Below are 22,074 nucleotides of genomic sequence, written 5' to 3'. Positions count from 1 at the left end.
GGGCTTTGTCAAGCCTGACCTTAAACACTTCCAAGGAAGGGGATTCCACCACCTCCCCAGGTAACGCATTCCAGTGCTTCACCACCCTCCTAGTGAAAAAGTTTTTCCTAATATCCAACCTAAATCTCCCCCACTGCAACCTGAGACTCCTTGTCCTGTCATCTGCTATCACTGAGAATAGTCTAGATCCATCCTCTTTGGATCCACCTTTCAGGTAGTTAAAAGCAGCTATCAAATCCGCCCTCGTTCTTCTCTTCCACAGACTAAACAATCCCAGTTCCCTCAGCCTCTCCTCATAAGTCATGTGTTCTAGACCCCTAATCATTTTTGTTGCCCTTCGCTGGACTCTCTCCAATTTATCCACATCCTTCTTGTAGTGTGGGGCCCAAAACTGAACACAGTACTCCAGATGAGGCCTCACCAATGTCGAATAGAGGGGAATGATCACATCCCTCGATCTGCTGGCAATGCCCCTACTTATACAGATCCCAAAATGCCATTGGCCTTCTTGGCAACAAGGGCACACTGTTGATTCATATCCAGCTTCTCGTCCACTGTCATCCCTACGTCCTTCTCTGCAGAACTGCTGCCTAGCCATTCGGTCCCTAGTCTGTAGCGGTGCATTGGATTCTTCCGTCCTAAGTGCAGGACTCTGCACTTGTCCTTGTTGAACCTCATCAGATTTCTTTTGGCCCAATCCTCCAATTTGTCTAGAGTAGGTCCCTCTGTATCCTATCCCTACCCTCCAGCGTATCTACCACTCCTCCCAGTTTAGTGTCATCCGCAAACTTGCTGAGGGTGCAATCCACACCATCCTCCAGATCATTAATGAAGATATTGAACAAAACCGGCCCCAGGACCAACCTTTGGGGCACTCTACTTGATACTGGCTACCAACTAGACATGGAGCCATTGATCACTACCCATTGAGCCCGACAATCTAGCCAACTTTCTATCCACCATATAGTCCATTCATCCAGCCCATACTTCTTTAACTTGCTGACAAGAATACTGTGGGAGACCATGTCAAAAGCTTTGCTAAAGTCGAGGAATAACACGTCCACTGCTTTCCCCTCATCCACAGAACCAGTTATTTCATCATAGTTTGTCCAGAGATAAGGTGTCGAGAGAAGAGAAGGGGACCAAGGACAGAGCCCCATGGAATCCCCCCAGAGAAAATTGTTGTTGATGGTGAGAAGGAGATGAGGAGAGTCACAGATTGCAAGGCCAGAAGGGACCATTATGATCATCTAGTCTAACCTCTTATATAGCACAGGCCAGAGAACTTCCCCAAAATAATCCCTAGAGAAGATCTTTAAGAAAAACATACAATCTTGATTTAAAAATTGGCAGTAATGGAGGATCCACCATGATCTTTGACAGGTTGTTCCAATGGTTAATTACTCTGTTAAAAATCCTTAAAAGGATCTTTCAAAGGACATACCAAAGGAGCAGCGAGAGGCAGGAGAACTAGGAGAGGACAGAGTCACAGAAGTGCTGGATGTGATATATCTTGATTTTAGCAAAGCTTTTGATATGGTCTCCCACAGTATTCTTGCCAGCAAGTTAAAGTAGTATGGATTGGATGAATGGACTAAAAGGTGGATAGAAAGCCGGCTAAATTGTTGGGCTCAACGGGTAGTGATCAATGGCTCGATGTCTAGTTGGCAGCTGGTATCAAGCGGAGTGCTCCGGGGTCGGTCCTGGGGCTGGTTTTGTCCAACATCTTTATTAATGATCTGGATGATGGGATTAATTGAACCCTCAGGAAGTTTGCAGATGACACTAAGATGGGGCTAGAGGTAGATACGCTGGAGAGTAGGGATAAGGTCCACAGTGACCTAGACAAATTGGAGAATTGGGCCAAAAGAAATCTGATGAGGTGCAACAAGGACAAGTAAAGAGTTCTGCACTTAGGAAGGAAGAATCCCATGCACTGCTACAGGCTGGCTAAGCAGTTCTGCAGAAAAGGACCTGGGGATTACAGTGAATGAGAAGCTGGATATGAGTCAGCTGTGTGCCCTTGTTGCCAAGAAGGCAATGGCATATTGGGCTGTATTAGTAGGAGCATTGCCAGCAGATCGAGGGATGTGATTATTCCTCTCTATTCGACACTGGTGAGGCCACACCTGGAGTATTGCATCCAGGCTTGGTCCCCCCAGTACAGAAGGGATGTGGACAAATTGGAGAGAATCCAGCGGAGGGCACCGAAAATTATTAGGGGGCTGGGGCACATGACTTACGGGGAGAGGCTGAGGGAACTGTGGTTATTTAATCTGCAGAAGAGAAGAGTGAGGGGGGATTGGATAGCAGCCTTCAATTACCTGAAAGGGGGTTCCAAAGAGGATGAAGGTACGCTGTTCTCAGTGGTGGCAGATGACAGAACAAGTAGTAATGATCTCAAGTTGCAGTGGGGGAGGTCTAGGTTGGACATTAGGAAACAGTATTTCACTAGGGGTATGTCTACACTATGAAATTAGGTCGAATTTATAGAAGTCGGTTTTGTAGAAAGCGTTTTTATGCAGTTGATTGTGTGTCCCCACACAAATGCTCTAAGTGCATGTAGTCGGCGGAGTGTGTCCACAATACCGAGGCAACCGTCTACTTCCGGAGGGTTGCACTGTGGGTAGCTATCCCACAGTTCCCGCAATCTCCGCCGCCCATTTGAATTCTCCGTCAGGGCAATGGGGGACAATTGTTCCGTGCCTTTTTTCTGTGCAGACGCCATACCACAGCAAGCCTGGAGCCCACTCAGGTCACTTTAGCAATTAGGAGCACATTAAACACCACACGCATTATCCAGCAGTATATGCAGTACCAGAACCTGGCAAAGTGAAACCGGGCGAGTAGGCGACGTCAGCGCGGTGACGAGAGTGATGAGGACATGGACACAGACTTCTCTCAAAGCATGGGCCCTGGCAATGTGGGCATCATGGTGCTAATGGGGCAGGTTCATGCTGTGGAACGCCGATTCTGGGCTCGGGAAACAAGCACAGACTGGTGGGACCGCACTGTGTTGCGGGTCTGGGACGATTCCCAGTGGCTGCGAAACTTTCGCATGCGTAAGGGCACTTTCATGGAACTTTGTGACTTGCTTTCCCCTGCCCTGAGGCGCAAGAATACCAAGATGAGAGCAGCCCTTACAGTTGAGAAGCAAGTGGCAATAACCCTGTGGAAGCTTGCAACGCCAGACAGCTACCGGTCAGTTGGGAATCAATTTGGAGTGGGCAAATCTACTGTGGGGGCTGCTGTGATCCAAGTAGCCAACGCAATCAAAGATCTGCTATCAAGGGTAGTGACCCTGGGAAATGTGCAGGTCATAGTGGATGGCTTTGCTGCAATGGGATTCCATAACTGTGGTGGGGCTATAGACGGAACCCATATCCCTATCTTGGCACCGGAGCACCAAGCCGCCGAGTACATAAACTGCAAGGGGTACTTTTCGATAGTGCTGCAAGCTCTGGTGGATCACAAGGGACGTTTCACCAATATCAACGTGGGATGGCCGGGAAAGGTACATGACGCTCGCATCTTCAGGAACTGTGGTCTGTTTCAAAAGCTGCAGCAAGGGACTTTATTCCCAGACCAGAAAATAACTGTTGGGCATGTTGAAATGCCTATAGTTATCCTTGGGGACCCAGCCTACCCCTTAATGCCATGACTCATGAAGCCATACACAGGCAGCCTGGACAGTAGTCAGGAGCTGTTCAGCTACAGGCTGAGCAAGTGCAGAATGGTGGTAGAATGTGCATCTGGACGTTTAAAAGCACGCTGGCGCAGTTTACTGACTCGGTTAGACCTCAGCAAAACCAATATTCCCACTGTTATTACTGCTTGCTGTGCGCTCCACAATATCTGTGAGAGTAAGGGGGAGACGTTTATGGCGGGGTGGGAGGTTGAGGCAAATCGCCAGGCTGCTGGTTACGCACAGCCAGACACCAGGGCGGTTAGAAGAGCACAGGAGGGCGCGGTACGCATCAGAGAAGCTTTGAAAACCAGTTTCATGACTGGCCAGGCTACAGTGTGAAAGTTCTGTTTGTTTCTCCTTGATGAAACCCCCCGCCCCTTGGTTCACTCTACTTCCCTGTAAGCTAACCACCCGCCCCTCCTCCCTTCAATCACCGCTTGCAGAGGCAATAAAGTCATTGTTGCTTCACATTCATGCATTCTTTATTCATTCATCACACAAATAGGGGGATAACTATTAAGGTAGCCCAGGAGGGGTGGTGGAGGAGGGAAGGACAAGGCCACAGCACTTTAAAAGTTTAAAACTTATTGAATGCCAGCCTTCTGTTGCTTGGGCAATCCTCTAGGGTGGAGTGGCTGGGTGGCTGGAGGCCCCCCCACCACGTTCTTGGGCATCTGGGTGAGGCGGCTATGGAACTTGGGGAGGAGGGCGGTTGGTTACACAGGGGCTGTAGCAGTGGTCTGTGCTCCTGCTGCCTTTCCTGCAGCTCAACCATATGCTGGAGCATATTAGTTTCATCTTCCAGCAGCCTCAGCATTGAATTCTGCCTCCTCTCATCATGCTGCCGCCACTTTCAGCTTCAGCCCTCTCTTCAGCCCGCTACCTCTCCTCCCGGTCATTTTGTGCTTTCCTGCACTCTGACATTGTCTCCCTCCACGCATTCGTCTGTGCTTTGTCAGTGTGGGAGGACAGCATGAGCTCAGAGAACATTTCATCGTGAGTGCATTTTTTTTGCCTTCTGATCTTCGCTAGTCTCTGGGAAGGAGAAGATCCTGTGATACTTGAAACACATGCAGCTGGTGGAGAGAAAAAAAGGGACAGTGGTATTTAAAAAGACATTTTATAGAACAATGGGTACACTCTTTCACGGTAAACCTTGCTGTTAACATTACATACATAGCACATGTGCTTTCGTTCCAAGATCGCATTTTGCTTCCCCACAGCATGTGGCTAGCCCCTCCACGTGGCTAGCCCCTCCACGTGGCTAACAGCAGGGAACATTTCTGTTCAGTCACAGGCAAACAGCCCAGCAGGAACAGGCACCTCTGAATGTCCCCTTAAGAAAAGCACCCTATTTCAACCAGGTGACCATGAATGATATCACTCTCCTGAGGAGAGCACAGAGAGATAAAGAGAGGATGTTGTTTGAACGCCAGCAAACATACACTGCAATGCTTTGTTCTACAATGATTCCCGAGTACATGCTACTGGCCTGGAGTGGTAAAGTGGAGCCGCGAATGCCAGGGCAAATTAATCATTAAACATGCTTGCTTTTAAACCATGTATAATATTTTAAAAGGTACACTCACCAGAGGTCCCTTCTCCACCTGGCGGGTCCGGAAGGCAGCCTTGGGTGGGTTTGGGGGGTACTGGCTCCAGGCCCAGGGTGAGAAACAGTTCCTGGCTGTCGGGAAAACCGGTTTCTCTGCTTGCTTGCTGTGAGCTCTACAACCTCATCATCATCTTCCTCATCCTCAAAATCTGCTTCTGTGTTGCCTTCATCTCCATTGAAGGAGTCAAACAACATGGTTGGGGTAGTGGTGGCTGAATCCCCTAAAATGGCATGCAGCTCATCATAGAGCATGGATTCCTGTCCCCATACAGCAATCAGATCCCGTACCTCCCGTTCGGTCCATGCTGGAGCTCTTTTGCGATTCTGGGACTCCATCATGGTCACCTCTGCTGATGAGCTCTGCACTCACCTGCAGCTCACCATGCTGGCCAAACAGGAAATGAAATTCAAAAGTTCGCAGGCTTTTTCCTGTCTACCTGGCCAGTGCATCTGACTTGAGAGCGCTGTCCAGAGAGGTCACAATGGAGCACTCTGGAATAGCTCCCGGAGACCAATACTGTCTAATTGCATCCACAGTACCCCAAATTCAACCCAGCAAGGCCGATTTCAGCGCTAATCCCCTTGTCGGGGGTGGAGTATGGAAATAGATTTTAAGAGCCCTTTAAGTTGAAAAAAAGGGCTTCGTCATGTGGACGGGTACAGGGTTAAATCGATTTAACACTGCTAAATTCGACCTCAACTCCTAGTGTAGACCAGGGCTAGGAGGGTAGTGAAGCACTAGAATGGGTTACCTAGGGAGGTGGTGGAATCTCCACCCTTAGAGGTTTTTAAGGCCCGACTTGACAAAGCCTTGGCTGACGAGATATAGTTAGTGTTGGTCCTGCTTTGAGCAGGAGATTGGACTAGATGACCTCCTGAGGTCTCTTCCAACCCTAATATTCTGTGATTCTAAGCCATGTGAGAACAAGATTTCAAGAAGAGGAGCATGGTTGATGGCGTCATAGTCAGCAGCCAGGTCATGGAGAATGAGGATGAAGTACTGGTTCTGAACTTTAGCTTGGAATTGATTATCAGAGACTTTGGTAAGAGCAATTTCAGTGAAATAAATTGGAGAGGAAGTGGAAAAGAGGAACACCAGGCAACAATTATCAAGTGTGTTCAAAGGTCTTAGGGATGAAAGGGAGAAGGAAGATGGAGAGGCAAGTAGGGTCAAGGGAAAGATTTTTGTTTTGTTTTTTGGGAGAGACTAAAGCGTGCTTGTACTGTGAGGGGAAAGAGGCAGAGGAGAGAGAGGAGAGTAAGGGAATGGATGAGAATAGGTGCAAGGGTGATCAGGATGGGAGGGGAGAGGTCTCTGGGGCAAGTGGAGGGGCTAGAGGAGGACAGCAGACAAGAAACTTCGGCATCTGTGGAGGATGACAGAGTTGTAGGACGGGAAGGTCACATTGTATTTTGTTAATTTTCTCTTGGAAGAAGTCAGCAAGAACTGGAAAGGAACATGGCAGAGAACCAGAGGAGGAGGCTGCAGTGTTTCCAAACCTGACTGGATGCTACTGACATTAAAAAGAAAATAAGAGAATGTAAAATCCTCTACCTGTTACAGTTCCAGTACAGTGCTCCCACTTGGCCGTAACCCAAACTGGTGTGAGGGGATTTAGCTGCTGGATCCCTGGGCATTTTAAGCTTTCAGAGTCTCAGCAGAGTCCAGGTACTGCCCCTTCTTGAGGTCCCTATGCGCAGAACCTCTAGCACCCCCTCCTGAGAAATGTGCCAAGTGGCCCATTGCCCAGCCCCAGGGCCAGAGTTTAGCCTTCAGAGCCCCCCATATAGTTTAAACACACAGTCTTCTAGAATTTCAGCCATGTCGGTATTCTGGGCAGACAGTTCATGGTAGGTGTAATGCACATGGTAGTGTAATGCATCAAATGCACAGCCACTCTGCACAGGATTCTAATACTGTCCTTTAATCACATGAGAAATACACTGATCTGTAGAAAAATAAACTGCACGCATTTGTTCGCCTCCTTTTCCTCGCCACTCCAGAACATTCGTTGGGCTGGGGTCAGAGTCGTCTGGGGCATCCAGGATCCTCTGCAGCAGTGCATGGCCTGTGTTTTCAAACATGGAGCCTTCTCTCCCCAGCCCATCTTCTCTGACCTTGGCTGATCTGTCCCCTTCCTCTCTCCTGCCCAAAACTCCCTGTGTGGCTCTGTCTTCCCTCTGTGATTCCTTTATAAGCCCCTGCTTTGTCACCTCTGTCTGCTTTGTTTAGGAGCTGACCACGGATGTCAGCCCCCAGCAGACAAGCAGCAGGAAGTGGCTTCTCCCTGAATAGGAGGCTGCTGGGTTCTAAGGACCTCCCACTGTGCCTGGTCTGAGGTCGGACTGCTTAAAGCAGGGGTGGGCAAACTACGGCCTAAGGACCACATCTGGCCCTTCAGATATTTTAATCTGGCCCTCAGGCTCCTGCCAGGGAGCAGGGTTGGGGGCTTGCTCCATGCGGCTCCCAGAAACAGCGGCACGTCCCTCCTCCAGTTCCTACGTGAAGGGGCAGCCAGGGGGCTCCGCACGCCCCAAGTGCCGCCCCCACAGCTCCTACTGGCCAGCAAACGGGGCCAATGGGAGCTGCAGGGTGGTGCCTGTGGACGGGGCAGCGTGCAGAGCCACCTGGTCAGGGCCGCCCAGGGAGGTGGGGGCCAAGTGGGGCAATTTGCCCCAGGCCCCACAGACAGGGCGGGGGCAATTTCGGCGGCAATTCAGCAGCAGGTCTTTCAATCCCTCTCTTCCTCATCAGCGGCAGCTCAATCGCTCTGCTTCAGTCTTCTGTGGCAATTCGGCAGCGGGTCCTCCTGTCCTCTTCTTTCTTCAGCAGCATGACTTGGGTTTTTATTTTTATTTTTCTTCACCACTTGGGGCGGCAAAACTAACTTTTTTTTAATAGAAGGGGCCCCCAAAATTGCTTTGCCCCAGGCATCCTGAATCCTCTGGGCGGCACTGCACCTGGCCGCACCTCCACGTAGAAGGTGGAGTGGGGACATGCCACTGCTTCCGGGAGCTGCTTGAGGTAACCGCCGCCCAGAGTCTGTACCCCTGACCCCCTCCTACCATCCAACCCCTTGCCCCAGCCCTGATCCCCCTTCCCGGCCCTCTGAATCTCTCGGTCCCAACCTGCTCCACCCCAGAGCCTGCATCCACAGCTGGAGCCCTCACCCCCCCCCCCACACACTGCCCAATCCCCTGCCCCAGCCCAGAGCCCCCTCCCGTACCCTGGACCTCATTTCTGGCTCAACCCCAGAGCCCGCACACACAGCCGGAGCCCTCACGTCCTCCCACATGCCAACCCCCAATTTCGTGAGCATTCATGGCCCACCATACAACTTCCATATCCAGATGTGCCCCTTGAGCCATAAAGTTTGCCCACCCCTGGCTTAAAGCCTTGTCAGCAGTGGAGGACACACAGAAAGAGGCACTCCACGATACAGCAATTTCATAACAACTCCACAACACTGAACAGAATTAATCAGTTGTAGAGATTCCCCAAATTACCACCGTTGGCAGGCCCATGCAACACACTGCAACTGGAGCAGAAAGGGGAATGAAACCGCAAGACAAACTCATTTAAAAACTTCAAAAATACTGAGATTCATGCAAGACAAAAACCACTGACCTTCATAAAATAACTAATTTAGGTGAATCTGATCAGTTAACAGACTAATTAGAGACTGAATTATTTGTAGTATAACTGATAAGCAGGTCAAAGCAAGGTTATTTCAAAGTTAAGTAAATTTCTTGCAAAGTACAGCAGATAATTGCAGGGTGTGTGAAAACTGTGCTTCCTAACTGTTTGCATGCAGTAAAAAAAATCCGACTGCATTTAATTTAAAATGGATGCTATGGCATAAAGACAGAATGGAAGGGTACACAAACTGCAAACCCAGATTTGTATGTAACAAACATGGAAGCAATTCCAACATGGTGCAAAGTGACCAGTCAAAAGGTTACAGTGTCATGAATGGTTTCAGAGTAGCAGTAAAACACAATTATTTTGCAGTGAAATACCAGAACATACAATAATAGACATGCAGCTGGAGGACAAAACGGATGATGATGATACAGAAACAGAGCTCTTTGTTGGGTCGCTTCATACATTTCAAAGCAAGGATTTACAAGAGATCAGTTGGCAACGTTGTAAATACGTGAACAAGGTATGAATGCCAAAATATTTATGGGCCCAAGGGTGACTGGCAAGTGAAAAACTTTTTGGAATTTAAAATGGTTACTGAAACACACATACTGAAATATTTGGATTTAACAAAGACCCTAAGACCTTAGTTGGTCTGGGGATAGACCAGTGATGGTTCAGGGTGGATTTTATTGCCCAAACATGATACCTTTAAGTAGTTGTTTTTAGAAAAGTTATGGCCCTTCAGCACAAGTCACAAAAGTATGTGCCCATTCTCTCACTGGCCCTGACCTTCACAGGATTTCTCTCTCTAGGTTCTTAGATAAAGTGTGCTCCTCTTTCAGTTGGACCGATCTGTCATTGGGCTTGTTAACAGCTGCTGCTGTGAAGTCAACAGTGCACCTGCCTAACCCAGGAACGAGAATAGGAAATCAGTTCAGACACCTGTTTTGTTCCCCCGGAAACCTTGATTACTCAGTGCACGTCAGCATTACGAGGAGCATGAGCTTCCTAATGACAGGAGTGAGTTATTATATTTAGGCAGCACTTGTAACTGCTGGGAGCTTCTGGAGCTGCAGCTTGTAGCAAAGGAGACTGGAAATCATCCATTCCTGGATCAGGATGCTGGCAGCCAATGGCAGTCCCTCACTGACTCAGGTATGGACTGGGTGGCATGTCCTATTAATAGCAGGTAGCTAGGCAAAGTTTCTAGTTAGCCCATTTATAACACTGCAGCAGAGGTCAGGAAACGGTTAAAATTATTTTAAATGTTTAAATTAATAGTTAAAATAAAGAGGAGCGAATTAGCACTATAAATAGCCTCCAACAGGAAACCAGCAAAGGGCTCCAAACTAGGGATGTAAATATTATTTTAAAAAGTTAGCCGTTTATATAATTTTAATCCTTTAGTTTAACTGGTGAACTGCTAGGGCTGGGGCTGCTCTGGCCAGCCTGGGTTTAACCATTAGGGCAGGTTAATTGGCAAGACTAATGCTTACCAGTTAACTGGTTAACCACTTACTATTTTACATGCCTACTCCAAACACGAAGGAAATCACAGACGGTTACGCACTCACTGACAATCCGAGAGACAGGAAGGGCAAACAGACAAGGCTCAGGCACAAATGGGGAAAATAGATAAAGCTTAAAACCATTTACAAAAAAAGAAACATAGGTATCAAAGTATTTTGGTGGATCCTTTCCCCCTTGTCCGCCCCTCTCCCCAGCCAGGGAAGGGGAGAGAGACACAGGGAGGGGTGAATGCAGAGGGAAGTACCAAAGCCTTTAACAGACCACTCAGTGCTTCGGCAGTAAGCAGCAGCCAGAGAGATTAATGAAGTCCATGCAGAACAGTGATATTTTCCCAGAAAAGGCTGCCCATGTCAATATAAACAAAGACCCAGCAGCATCTTGAAGAATGGCCCCTAGGGAGAAAGGAGGCATAGACTCAGCAATGAATGACTCAACTCACATAGTTCTGCCTGAAGGCCTAAAAGAGAGAGCTTATACAGTTGTTACAGTGCATCCCATAAGAGCAAATGGACTCCACGAGCAGCAGATATACAAACAGACTAACTGATGTACTGGGCTACTACAGTTGATCAGACCAAAGACTTCTTTTGTTCATAAGCAGCAAACCTCTAGAATGAAGGAGTTTCCTAGTTATTGCAAAACCTCTCTGAACACCTGAAATACGAGATGTGTTTTCGAAGATGAATCCTATAGAGTAATTATTAGAGTAATCCCCTCCTCAGAGACGTTCTTGTTAAACCCTGGATTTGTGCTGGAAATGGCCCACCTTGATTATCATACACACTGTAAGGAGAGTGATCACTTCAGATAAGCTATTACCAGCAGGAGAGTGGGGTGGGAGGAGAGAAAACCTTTTGTAGTGGTAAACACCCATTTTTTCATACTTTGTGTGTATAAAAAGATCTTCTATACTTTCCACAGTATGCATCCGATGAAGTGAGCTGTAGCTCACGAAAGCTTATGCTCAAATAAATTGGTTAGTCTCTAAGGTGCCACAAGTCCTTCTTTTCTTTTTATAGAGTAATTATGCCTTTTGTTTGCACTTGACGTGGTTTTACTAAAGTAGAAACATCTGGTTCAAAGTAATTCTATGCACTTTGAGTTCTTATAGTCAGGAGTCTCTTCTTAAAGGCTTTAAAGACTGAAAGAGCTAGAACAACACTGGCTGGAAACCAGTGTGCTCAGATCACAACTACAATCATACAAAAAACTATGTTTAAAGATCATCCATGTAGCAATGGCAAGCAAACATTAGGAAATGCCAGAATTAAGATTGCCCCTACAACCTTAATTCACTCCCGCATTAAGATATAGTGTGTGATCATATAATTCAAATCTTTCCTCCACAGAACTCCTGCCTCATTTAGGGCATAGGCCAGATGGCGCTCACTTAATGAGAAGGTATTCAATATTTTGTATTGTTTTATCATCATTGTTCAGTGTGAGACTCCAGGGCATCTATCTGTACGCTATTCAAATCCTGCTCTGAACAGAGAATTATTAATTTCCTCACGAGCTTTTTCATAGTGCTCATCACTACAGTATCTGAGGGATTCACAAATATAAATCTAGTTACCTTCACAACATTCCTGGGAGATGACTGGATATTATCTCCATTTTACAGATGAACTGAGGCACAGAGAGATGAAAAGTTTTGGGTGTCCAATTTGAGATGCTTAGAACCTAATTCTTCATAGTTCTTAGCATCGTACAGCACTGTACATGCCAACAAGTTAAAGAAGTATGGGCTGGATGAATGGTCTATAAGGTGGATAGAAAGCTGGCTAGATTGCCGGGCTCAACGGGTAGTGATCAACGGCTCCATGTCTAGTTGGCAGCTGGTATCAAGCAGAGTGCCCCAAGGGTCGGTCCTGGGGCCAGTTTTTTTCAATAGCTTCATTAATGATCTGGAGGATGGCATGGATTGCACCCTCAGCAAGTTTGTAGATGACACTAAACTGGGAGGAGTGGTAGATATCCTGGAGGGTAGGGATAGGCCCTAGACAAATTAGAGGATTGGGCCAAAAGAAATCTGACGAAGTTCAACAAGGATAAGTGCAGAGAGTCCTGCACTTAGGATGGAAGAATCCCATGCACTGCTACAGACTAGGGACCGAGTGGCTAGGCAGCAGTTCTGCAGAAAAGGACCTAGGGGTTACAGTGGATATGAGTCAACCGTGTGCCCTTGTTGCCAAGAAGACTAATGGCATTTTGGGCTGTATAAGTAGGAGCACTGCCAGCAGATCGAGGGACGTGATCATTCCCCTCTATTCGGCACTGGTGAGGCCTCATCTGGAGTACTGTGTCCAGTTTGGGCTCCACACTACAAGAAGGATGTGGAAAGAGTCCAGCGGAGGGCAACAAAAATGATTAGGAGGCTGGAGCACATGACATATGAGGAGAGGCTGAGGGAACTGGGATTATTTAGTCTGCAGAAGAGAAGAATGAGGGGGGATTTGATATCTGCTTTCAACTACCTGAAAGGGGGTTCCAAAGAGGATGGATCTAGATTGTTCTCTGTGGTACCAGATGAGAGAACAAGGAGTAATGGTCTCAAGTTGCAGTGGGGGAGGTTTAGGTTGGATATTAGAAAAAGCTTTTTCACTAGGAGGGTGGTGAAGCACTGGAATGCGTTACCTAGAGAGGTGGTGGAATCTCCTTTGTTAGAGGTTTTTAAGGTCAGGCTTGACAAAGCCCTGGCTAGAATGATTTAGTTGGGGATTGGTCCTGCTTTGAGCAGGGGGTTGGACTAGATGACCTCCTGAGGTCCCTTCCAACCCTGATATTCTGCGATTCTACGAAAGCCCAGCTCCCACTGATTTCAGTTGCAGCTGTGAGCACTCAGCACTTCAGCAAATCAGACTACAGGGTTCCAAGTCAGGCACCCAGAAAATGAGGAACACAATTCGTGATCCACTTGCGAAAAATCTGATTGAAATGACTTGCCCAGCATCACACAGGAACTCTGTGACAGAGGCAGGGATAGAATCCAATTCTCCAGGGCAGCATTCGACTGTGTAAATCACGAGACCATCTTTTCTCTTCCTCTGCCTCATTCACTGCACACCTTCCAATACTCAGCTGTGGCCTGGGCTTAGTAGTTCCTCCCTCTTTGAGGGGTAGGCTTTTAGTTTTGGGCAGGTCTCCTGCCTGTCCCACTTCTGCAAATAGCAACATCTTCCAACTTCTGCAACAAATAAACAAGGTAGAGGGACTTATACAAAGACAACAGGCTCCTTCACTGTCCAACCCTGATTCACTCAGCAGAGCAAGTCCTTCCTGTGCACTCAGTGAGGTGGGGCATGTGGAAAAAAACAGTCTGTGATCATGTAATTAAAGACTAAATCATAATGGTAAGAGGAAAAACAGCACAATAAAGATTATGGATTTCAAGGGGGCAGACTTTAGCAAACTCAGGGAGTTGGTAGGTAAGATCCCATGGAAAGCAAGTCTAAGGGGAAAAACAGTACAAGCGAGTTGGCAGTTTTTCAAAGAGACATTATTAAGGGCACGAGAGCAAACTATCCCACTGCACAGGAAAGATGGGAAGTATGGCAAGAGACCACCCTGGTTTAACCAGATCTTCAATGATCTGAAACTCAGAAAAAGAGTCCTACAAAAAAAGTGAAAACTAGATCAAATTACAAAGGATGAATATAAACAAATACCACAAGTATTTAGGGATAAAATTAGAAAGGCCAAGGCACAAAACAAGATTAAACTAGCTAGAGACATAAAGGGTAACAAGCAAACATTCTACAAATACGTTAGAAGCAAGAGGAAGACCACGGATAGGATAGGACCGTTACTCAATTGGGGGGGGGGGAAAGAGGCGGACAATAATAGAAAATGTGGAAATGGTAGTGCTAAATGACCTTTTTGTTTTGGTTTTCACCAAAAAGGTTAGTAGTGATTGGATATCTCATAGTGAATGCCAGTGAAAATGAGGTAGGATCAGAGGCTAAAATAGGGAAAGAACAAGTTAAAAATTATTTAGACAAGTTAGAAGTCTTCAGGTCACCAGGGCCCGATGAAATGCATCCTAGAATATTCAAGGAGCTAACCAAGGAGATATCTGAGCCATTAGCGATTATCTTTGAAAAGTCATGGAAGACAGGAGATTCCAGAGGATTGGAAAAGGGCAAATATAGTGCCAATCTATAAAAAGGGAAATAAGGACAACCTGGGGAATTACAGACCAGTCAGTTTAACTTCTGTTCCCGTAACGATAATGGAGCAAATAATCAATCAATTTGCAGACACCTAGAAGATAATAAGGTGATAAGTAACAGCATGGATTTGTCAAGAACAAATCACATCAAACCAACCTACTAGCTTTCTTTGACAGGGCAACAAGCTGAGTGTCACATCTAGAATAAAGGAGGACTTCTTCACCTCCTGGTGACCACAACTGACATTTGTGTCTCATTTGGATTTGACCATTTTTAGTTGTAAACTCAAAACTTTGTTTTCTTTCAGTGCACTGCCTCTGTGTTTTCAGAAAGTATCCATACTATGTCATCATGGCTGCAGAATCCATTTGGGCAGAGTATTCCTTGAAGCCATCAATAGGACTTTAAAGTTTATCATCTTTGGCCGTTAATTCATCCACCTTGGAATTTAAACTCATCATCTTTCACATGCTCTGGCCTCTTACCAATGGCCATTAGAAGTGCCTGCATGGTCAAGCAATGGCTCTGTTGAGATCCACCCCCAAATGCAGGCCTCTCCGAATGTTGACTTGAATAAATACCAAAATTGGCAATGAGTTTCCACACCATTAGATTTTACAAAGCTATTTTATGTCTCCCCAGAACCTGTACCAATCACAAACCTGAAAATGTCACTAAAGATAGATGGCTCTCAGACAGAAGGTGCCTAAACAGGATGTCCAAATGCTGCACTTAGCTCACATCAACACATATGTTTCTGTTTTATGCATTGGATGCTTTTACTAGCACTTAAGTGCAGGATTTGGATGTCCTATTTAGGTACCTGATATGGAAAATTAGGCCCTGTGTAAGGTTAAATAACCCAAGTGCTGCTGGGCATATCAGTAGTATGTATCTTCACAGCTGAGATACAGGCCCTGCCCTAGTAAATGTTACAGAGTATAAGATCTTGTGAGCTCTAAACCACCAGGCTATGTAGCAGAATCCTTGGGACAAATACATTTTATTTATTTCAGCTCACGAAAGCTTATGCTCAAATAAATTTGTTAGTCTCTAAGGTGCCACAAGTCCTCCTGTTCTTTTTACATCTTTACTGTATCCCATTCTATAGCCCTGCCTGGGTGGAGCAAGATCACAGTCAAATTGCCTGATGGGAATGGGAGCACACACAAGGGGGAGGATTATGGGAACTGTGGGCACCTGAACTAGGTTTCCTAATTCTTCTATTATGGAGTTTTCCTTCTGGCAGAGTAGTCACCAACAGATCTGGGGGAACCCCCGGGGGGAGACTTTCTTAAGTTTACAAAAACAAAAGACAATAAGAAAGTAAACCTCCACGCCAGCTGCACAAATAGTCCTGATAAAGGCCCCATCCACTCCTCCTCCAAGCTGCCCAACCCCAATATGAAGTGAATAGTGGGGGGAGAAGTTTACAAGGAATTTCCGTAGGTGATGGGATAGAAGAGTAGCTGGATCAGTGAGATCCACTAAAGGTGAGTGTTCAGCAGACTCTTTTAAAGGACTCTCAGCCAACGGCTCTCCAAGCTAAGCAACGTCTTGTCTGGTGATTTGGCAATATGACATTTCTTTGTTGTTGCCATCATAACTAGTAACAACAGGCATTATCAGACTACCACCTAGTCATGTACTGATTTGTGTGTGTGTGTGTTTGTTTGAAAAGTGTGAACTGGGAGTGCTTTGTTCCAGGTAGGTCTTGAGTGATTGACTGAAGTGTGAACCAGGAGAGGCTTTGAGCTGGGGTAGCTGCTTCAAGCCAGCAGTCTTATAAAAAGAAAAGGAGGACTTGTGGCACCTTAGAGACTAACCAATTTATTTGAGCATAAGCTTTCGTGAGCTACAGATCACGTCATTGGATGCATTCAGTGGAAAATACAGTGAGGAGATTTATATACACACAGAACATGAAAAAATGGGTGTTTATCATGCACACTGTAAGGAGAGTGATCACTTAAGATGAGCTATTACCAGCAGGGGGGGAGGTGGGGGGAGGGAGAAAACCTTTTGTAGTCTTATAAAAAGGCAGCCAGCTGCGAACCTAGCGATTAGTGAACAGAGGAGAAGCAAACAGAGGGAGTTTGCCTGGGAACTATCCGAGAGGAGCTACAGTGAGTGCTCTTGAGGTAGGTGCTGTATTGGGGGGCTGTGTTGTGAGCTGGTGGGGTGAATATCTGAGTATCTGTCTGCTGTGACCGTTTGTTTGACTAGTGTTTGACAAGTCCACCAAATCAGGAAGAGGAAGTGGATGAGTCATTCTACAAGCAGGTAACAAGATTAGCTAACACACATGAGCAAGTATTAATGGGGGATTTTAACTTCCCTTACATCTGTTGGAAAACTATTACAGCGAAACTGCAAATTCTGAACATGTGTAGGTGACAACTTTCGAAACAAGCAGAGGGTCATCCAGTTTGGATCTGGTTTTGACGAACAGGGAGGAATTAGTTGAAAATGTGAAGGTGGTCAGGAACTTGGGAAGAAGTGATCATGCTCTGATGAATTCAAGATCCTATGGAAAGGAGGACATGAGAACAGCAAAACAAGGACACTGGACTTCAGAAACATGGATTTCGACCATTTCAGAGAAATAGTAGGCACCATCTCATGGAAAGACCAATTAGGAAGAAAAGGAGTCGAAGGGGGCTGGCAGCTCCTAAAAGATGTAATACTAGAGGCTCAACATCAAGCTATTCCAGTGTGAGAAAAGGTAAGACGACCCAGAGGAGGCCAACATGGCTGCACAAGGAGCTTTTTAACAATCTAAAAACCAAAATGGATACATACAGGAAATGGAAGGACAGGCATTTCACCCAGGAAGTATACATGGGAATAGTATGAGCGTGTAGGGACAAAAATCAGAAAAGCCCAGGCAAACAATGAGTTAGAGCTGGCAAGGAATGTTAGAGATAACAAGAAGGAGTTCTTCAAACGTCAGAAAAAAAAAAAAGAAAGAAAGATCCAGGATGGTGTGGATCTGCTGCTAATGGAGAAGGTGAGCTGGTAATGGAAGATGATAGGAAGGCAGAGCTGCTCAATGCTTACTTAGCTTCAGTCTTCTCACAGAAAATAACATGTGACCAGACGACTAGTGAAGTTACCATAGACAATAAAGGGGAAGGGATGAAGATCAGATAAGCAAAGAACACGTCAGAGATCTTCAGACCAATTTGAATGAATTCAGATCTGTGGGGCCAGAAGCTATTCACCCGAGGGTACTGAAAGAATTAGCTGAAGAAATCTCAGAGCCACTGGCAATAATATTTGCAAATGCATGGACGACAATGAAGGTCCCAGAAGACTGGAGAAGGGCTAATGTAGTGCCCATTTTTAAAAGGGGGGAAAGGAGGAGCCAAGGAACTATAGACCAGTCAGCCTAACTTTTGATAGGGAAGCTACTACAGCAATGTATAAAACATTCAATTTGCGAATACCTGAAGGATGAAGGGGGTAACACAAGCAGTCAGCATGGATTCACCAAGAACAAATCAAACCAAACCAGCTTGATTTACTTTTCTGACGGGATAACTGGGTTGGTGGATAAGGGGAATGCAGTGGACATAATATATCTGGACTTCAGCACAGCTTTAGACACAGTCCCACATGACATTCTGATAGGTACGCTGGAGAAATGAGAGCTTGGCAGAACTACCATTAGGTGGATACATAATTGGTTAAAAAACTACAAAGAGTAACCATTAATGGAATTATGTCAGATTGGAGGGAGGTTTCAGGTGGGGTTTCACGGGGTTTGTTCTGGTTCCGGTGCTGTTTAAAGTCTGTATTAATGACCTGGATGAAGGAACAGAGAGCACACTGATCAGATTTGCAGATGACACAAAGATAGGGGGGCTGCCAACACTTCGGAGGATAGAGCTAAGATACAGATGGATCTTGATAAATTGGAGAACTGGGCTAAAGACAACACAATGAAATTCAACAAAGACAAATGTAAGGTGCTACACAGAGAAGAAAAAACAAATGCACAAATACAAAGTGGGGGATAACTGGCTTGGCAGCAGCACGGTTGAGAAGAATCTGGGAATTGTGGTGGATCACAGCCTCAACATGAGTCAGAATGAGATGCTGTTGCAAAAAAAAAAAAAAAAAAAAAAAAAAGCAAATGCAATTTTAGGTTGCACTAACAGAGGCATAGCATGCAAGTCACGGGAAGTGAGAGTACTGCTCTACTCGGTGCTGGTTAGGCTTCAGCTGGAGTATGTGTCCAATTTTGGTCACCAATGTGTAGAAAGCATGTGGAGAAATTGGAAAGGATCCAGAGGTGAGCAACAAAGATGATCAAAGGGATGGAATGCAAGCCATATGAGCAAAGGCTGAAGGAAGTGGATATGTTTAGTTTGGAAAAGAAGAGATTGAGGGGGGACAGTCTCCCTTCTTCAAATACTTGAAAGGCTGCCATAAAAAAGATGGAGCAAAGTTGTTCTCTCTTGTCACAGAGGGCAGGACAAGAGGCACTGGATTCAAACTTCAGCATAGCAGATTTAGATTAAATCTCAGGAAAAACTTCCTAACTGTTAGGACAATGAAACAGACTGCCTAGGGACATTGTGGAAGGTGTTTTGCTGGAGGGTTTCAAAAGGAGGCTGGATAGCCATCTGTCTGGGATGGTTTAGACACAACAAATCCTGCATCTTGACAGGGGGTTAGACTAGATGACCCTTGTGGTCTCTTCTACCCCTATGATTCTAACAAGTTTCAAATCTATTTAGCTTTGAAACCTCATCAGGTCTATTTAGTAAAATCATGTTTTCTGACTAACTCAGCTGCTGCCCCCTTGTACTGTAATTCACAATTTATTTATTCATCCCAGGGGAAACACATCTGCAAGCTCAGTGATGTTTTAGATATGCTCACCCTAAGCAGGAGTCAGTCCCAAGCTCTTCAGCAGGTATAGTATAGTAGCTGCACAGTAATTTGATAAGTCTGAAAGATCAATTGGTCTAAGATATCTTCCTCTCCTGTATGGAATGACCCCTACAATGAGCAGGAGATGTGACATTACAACCAGCCAGAGAAAACCTATCTAAAGAGGGGAAGGAACCGAACTTTCTGACCTACAAACCAAATGGTTTCATGTATGTCAGGGTCACTCACTAAGGACTGGTCCATGACATACAACATCAAAAGTGTACCATGCATCATATTTATGGACAAGATACACCAAGGAAATTAAATGCAAGAGAACTACGTTAATGCAACATTGAGATATTAGATGCCAAAATATTGAGGAGGATAGGGAACGAAAAATGACTTCTCAAAGCCATTAACATGAATATTAACTTAATAAAGGGGACACCACATAGAAGAAGACAGAATTCTACCTATGTATGGACAACAGGGCAAATGAAAACAACAATTCTGCATTTCCACAGTGTTTTTGTTTGCAGTCTCTATCATAAAGGCAAATTTATAGTTCTCTGGCCTCCTCATTCACCCAATTGTGTCTGCCTATAAGGAGGCTAAACAACAAATATCCTAACCTCACCCCCATTCTCCAACCCTCCTCTAGGACATACACCTGTCTCTCAGCCAACTCCCAGTCAGACTAAAGGCATGAATTCTGCTCTTCCACAGATTTCTTACAGCTCAAGTTACTATGTCAGGCCATTTTTATAATGTGTCATATATTCTCCTCACATTATATTAGTTTTATTAAAATTGAGGAAAAATGACTATTTCTCAGTAATTTTTTTACTCAATGCTGGTTATAGTGCATTAAAAAGACATGATCAAAATTGTCTATGTCCAAAACAAACCTCTGGTTGAGAATGACCCACCATGTGACTGGGAGACTGTTTCATCTATAGGTAGGGCCTACACTAAGTTATGCAACTTTTAAAAATAAACTATGCAGGTTCGATTTTTAAAAAACACTGAAGGAAGGAGATGATTCATGTTTTGCTAAATACACAGAATCATAGCATCTCAGGGTTGGAAGGGACCTCAGGAGGTCATCTAGTCCAACCCCCTGCTCAAAAGCAGGACCAATCCCCAATTTTTGCCCCATATCCCTAAATAGCCCCCTCAAGGATTGAACTCACAACCCTGAGTTTAGCAGGCCAAAGCTCAAACCACTGAGCTATCCCTCCCCACAGCTTAAAAGACAGGCTGAATCTAGGGCCCAAGGGACCTAACGGTATCCAGAGTACTGAATTAAATACTGTTAAATCAGTCATTTTCCTTCAAAGGTAAAGAAAAATAACATATGAAAAGCCAAGCAGGAGGAAAGTGGTACCTCTGTGAGGGGCCTTGGTCTTCTCTCTACGACAAACTCAGTATGGCAGAGCTCACAGTAACTAGTGTTGGAGGAGGAGAGCCATTTTTCCAGGCAGCTCTTGTGCACGGTCCCCAGTGTTCCTGTGCAGTCGCAGGGAGAAAGCAGCCCCTCCCCATTTCCACCTTCATGGCAGATTCGACAGATGGGACCATCACTAAAGAAGAGGCAAATAATGGGATGAAATTGTTGTCAGACTGGGCAGAATGGCACAGCCATGCCCAGGGAACATTGAGACGTCCCGCCATTCCCTGCAAGGGCATGCTATAATGCTAGACAAGGTGCTGCATTGTGCTGGAGATTGGGGGAATCTTCAAAGCAAACTGCTGTGGCAGCAGCAGAAATAGCTTCAAAAAGATACACAGTAAATGACAGCATGTGGACCATGTCAGTAACTGCATGAGAATTACTAAAAGTTACATCTTAGCCTATGTTAGTATGTAATGAGGGAGCAAAAATTACAGTGGACCAGGGTCCACAATGGCTACCTGTACTGCTGGAGAAGCTTCTGAAAAGCACCAGATTAAGATGCTATGGACCGATTCAGAGTCTTCATTTTCAAGCATACGCTGTAAACAGAAATATCTCCCTAAAGAGCTTAGGGTCTCAGCTCTACAGCATACACAGCAATCATGAATATCCAAGTCATGAAATCACAATGTTAAAAATCAGATAATTGAGACTATCACTTGCTTTCCCCCTCCCACCTACTCACATTTTGGCAGCTGCTGTCTCAAACCCAGCAAGAACTAAAGACAAGGTTGCATTTGAAATAAAAACAGATCAGGAGCCATGCTCTCAAAAGGCATACCATGTGCTAATAAATAAAAGACCACCCAGCAAAATTAGTGGCATACTAAGCTTCTCTGTCCACCACACTGCAACCAACTCCACCCTCCATTTGTACACTGTCCATATATAGTGTCAGCTCTGCAGGGTTAGGGGGCTATTTCTTCCTACATATCTACAGAGGCCAGGCCTAGCACACAGACTACACTTTAGTAATAATACAATGCATTAATCATTCCCCTTGTGGTTTGAAATATCACCAAAAACAGACATATTGGAATCAAGTGTGGAGGAAGCCAACACAGTAATCAGAGAGATTTGATTTTA

At 45.5% G+C, this 22,074-nt stretch overlaps 1 protein-coding gene across 1 annotated transcript in view; it reads right to left on the bottom strand.

The window, feature by feature from the left end:
- Nucleotides 1-22,074, bottom strand: part of MARCHF2 (membrane associated ring-CH-type finger 2) — a 90,781-nt gene that overhangs the window by 23,904 nt on the left and 44,803 nt on the right. The window contains exon 3 of the mRNA XM_073324472.2: nt 20,920-21,115. Within this exon, the coding sequence (XP_073180573.1) occupies nt 20,920-21,115 (196 nt within the window). The remainder of the gene's footprint in view (nt 1-20,919; nt 21,116-22,074) is intronic.

This window comes from Lepidochelys kempii, chromosome 25, assembly GCF_965140285.1.
Source record: "Lepidochelys kempii isolate rLepKem1 chromosome 25, rLepKem1.hap1, whole genome shotgun sequence".
Classification (NCBI taxonomy): domain Eukaryota; kingdom Metazoa; phylum Chordata; order Testudines; family Cheloniidae; genus Lepidochelys; species Lepidochelys kempii.
This window is presented reverse-complemented; position numbering and strand designations above follow the sequence as displayed.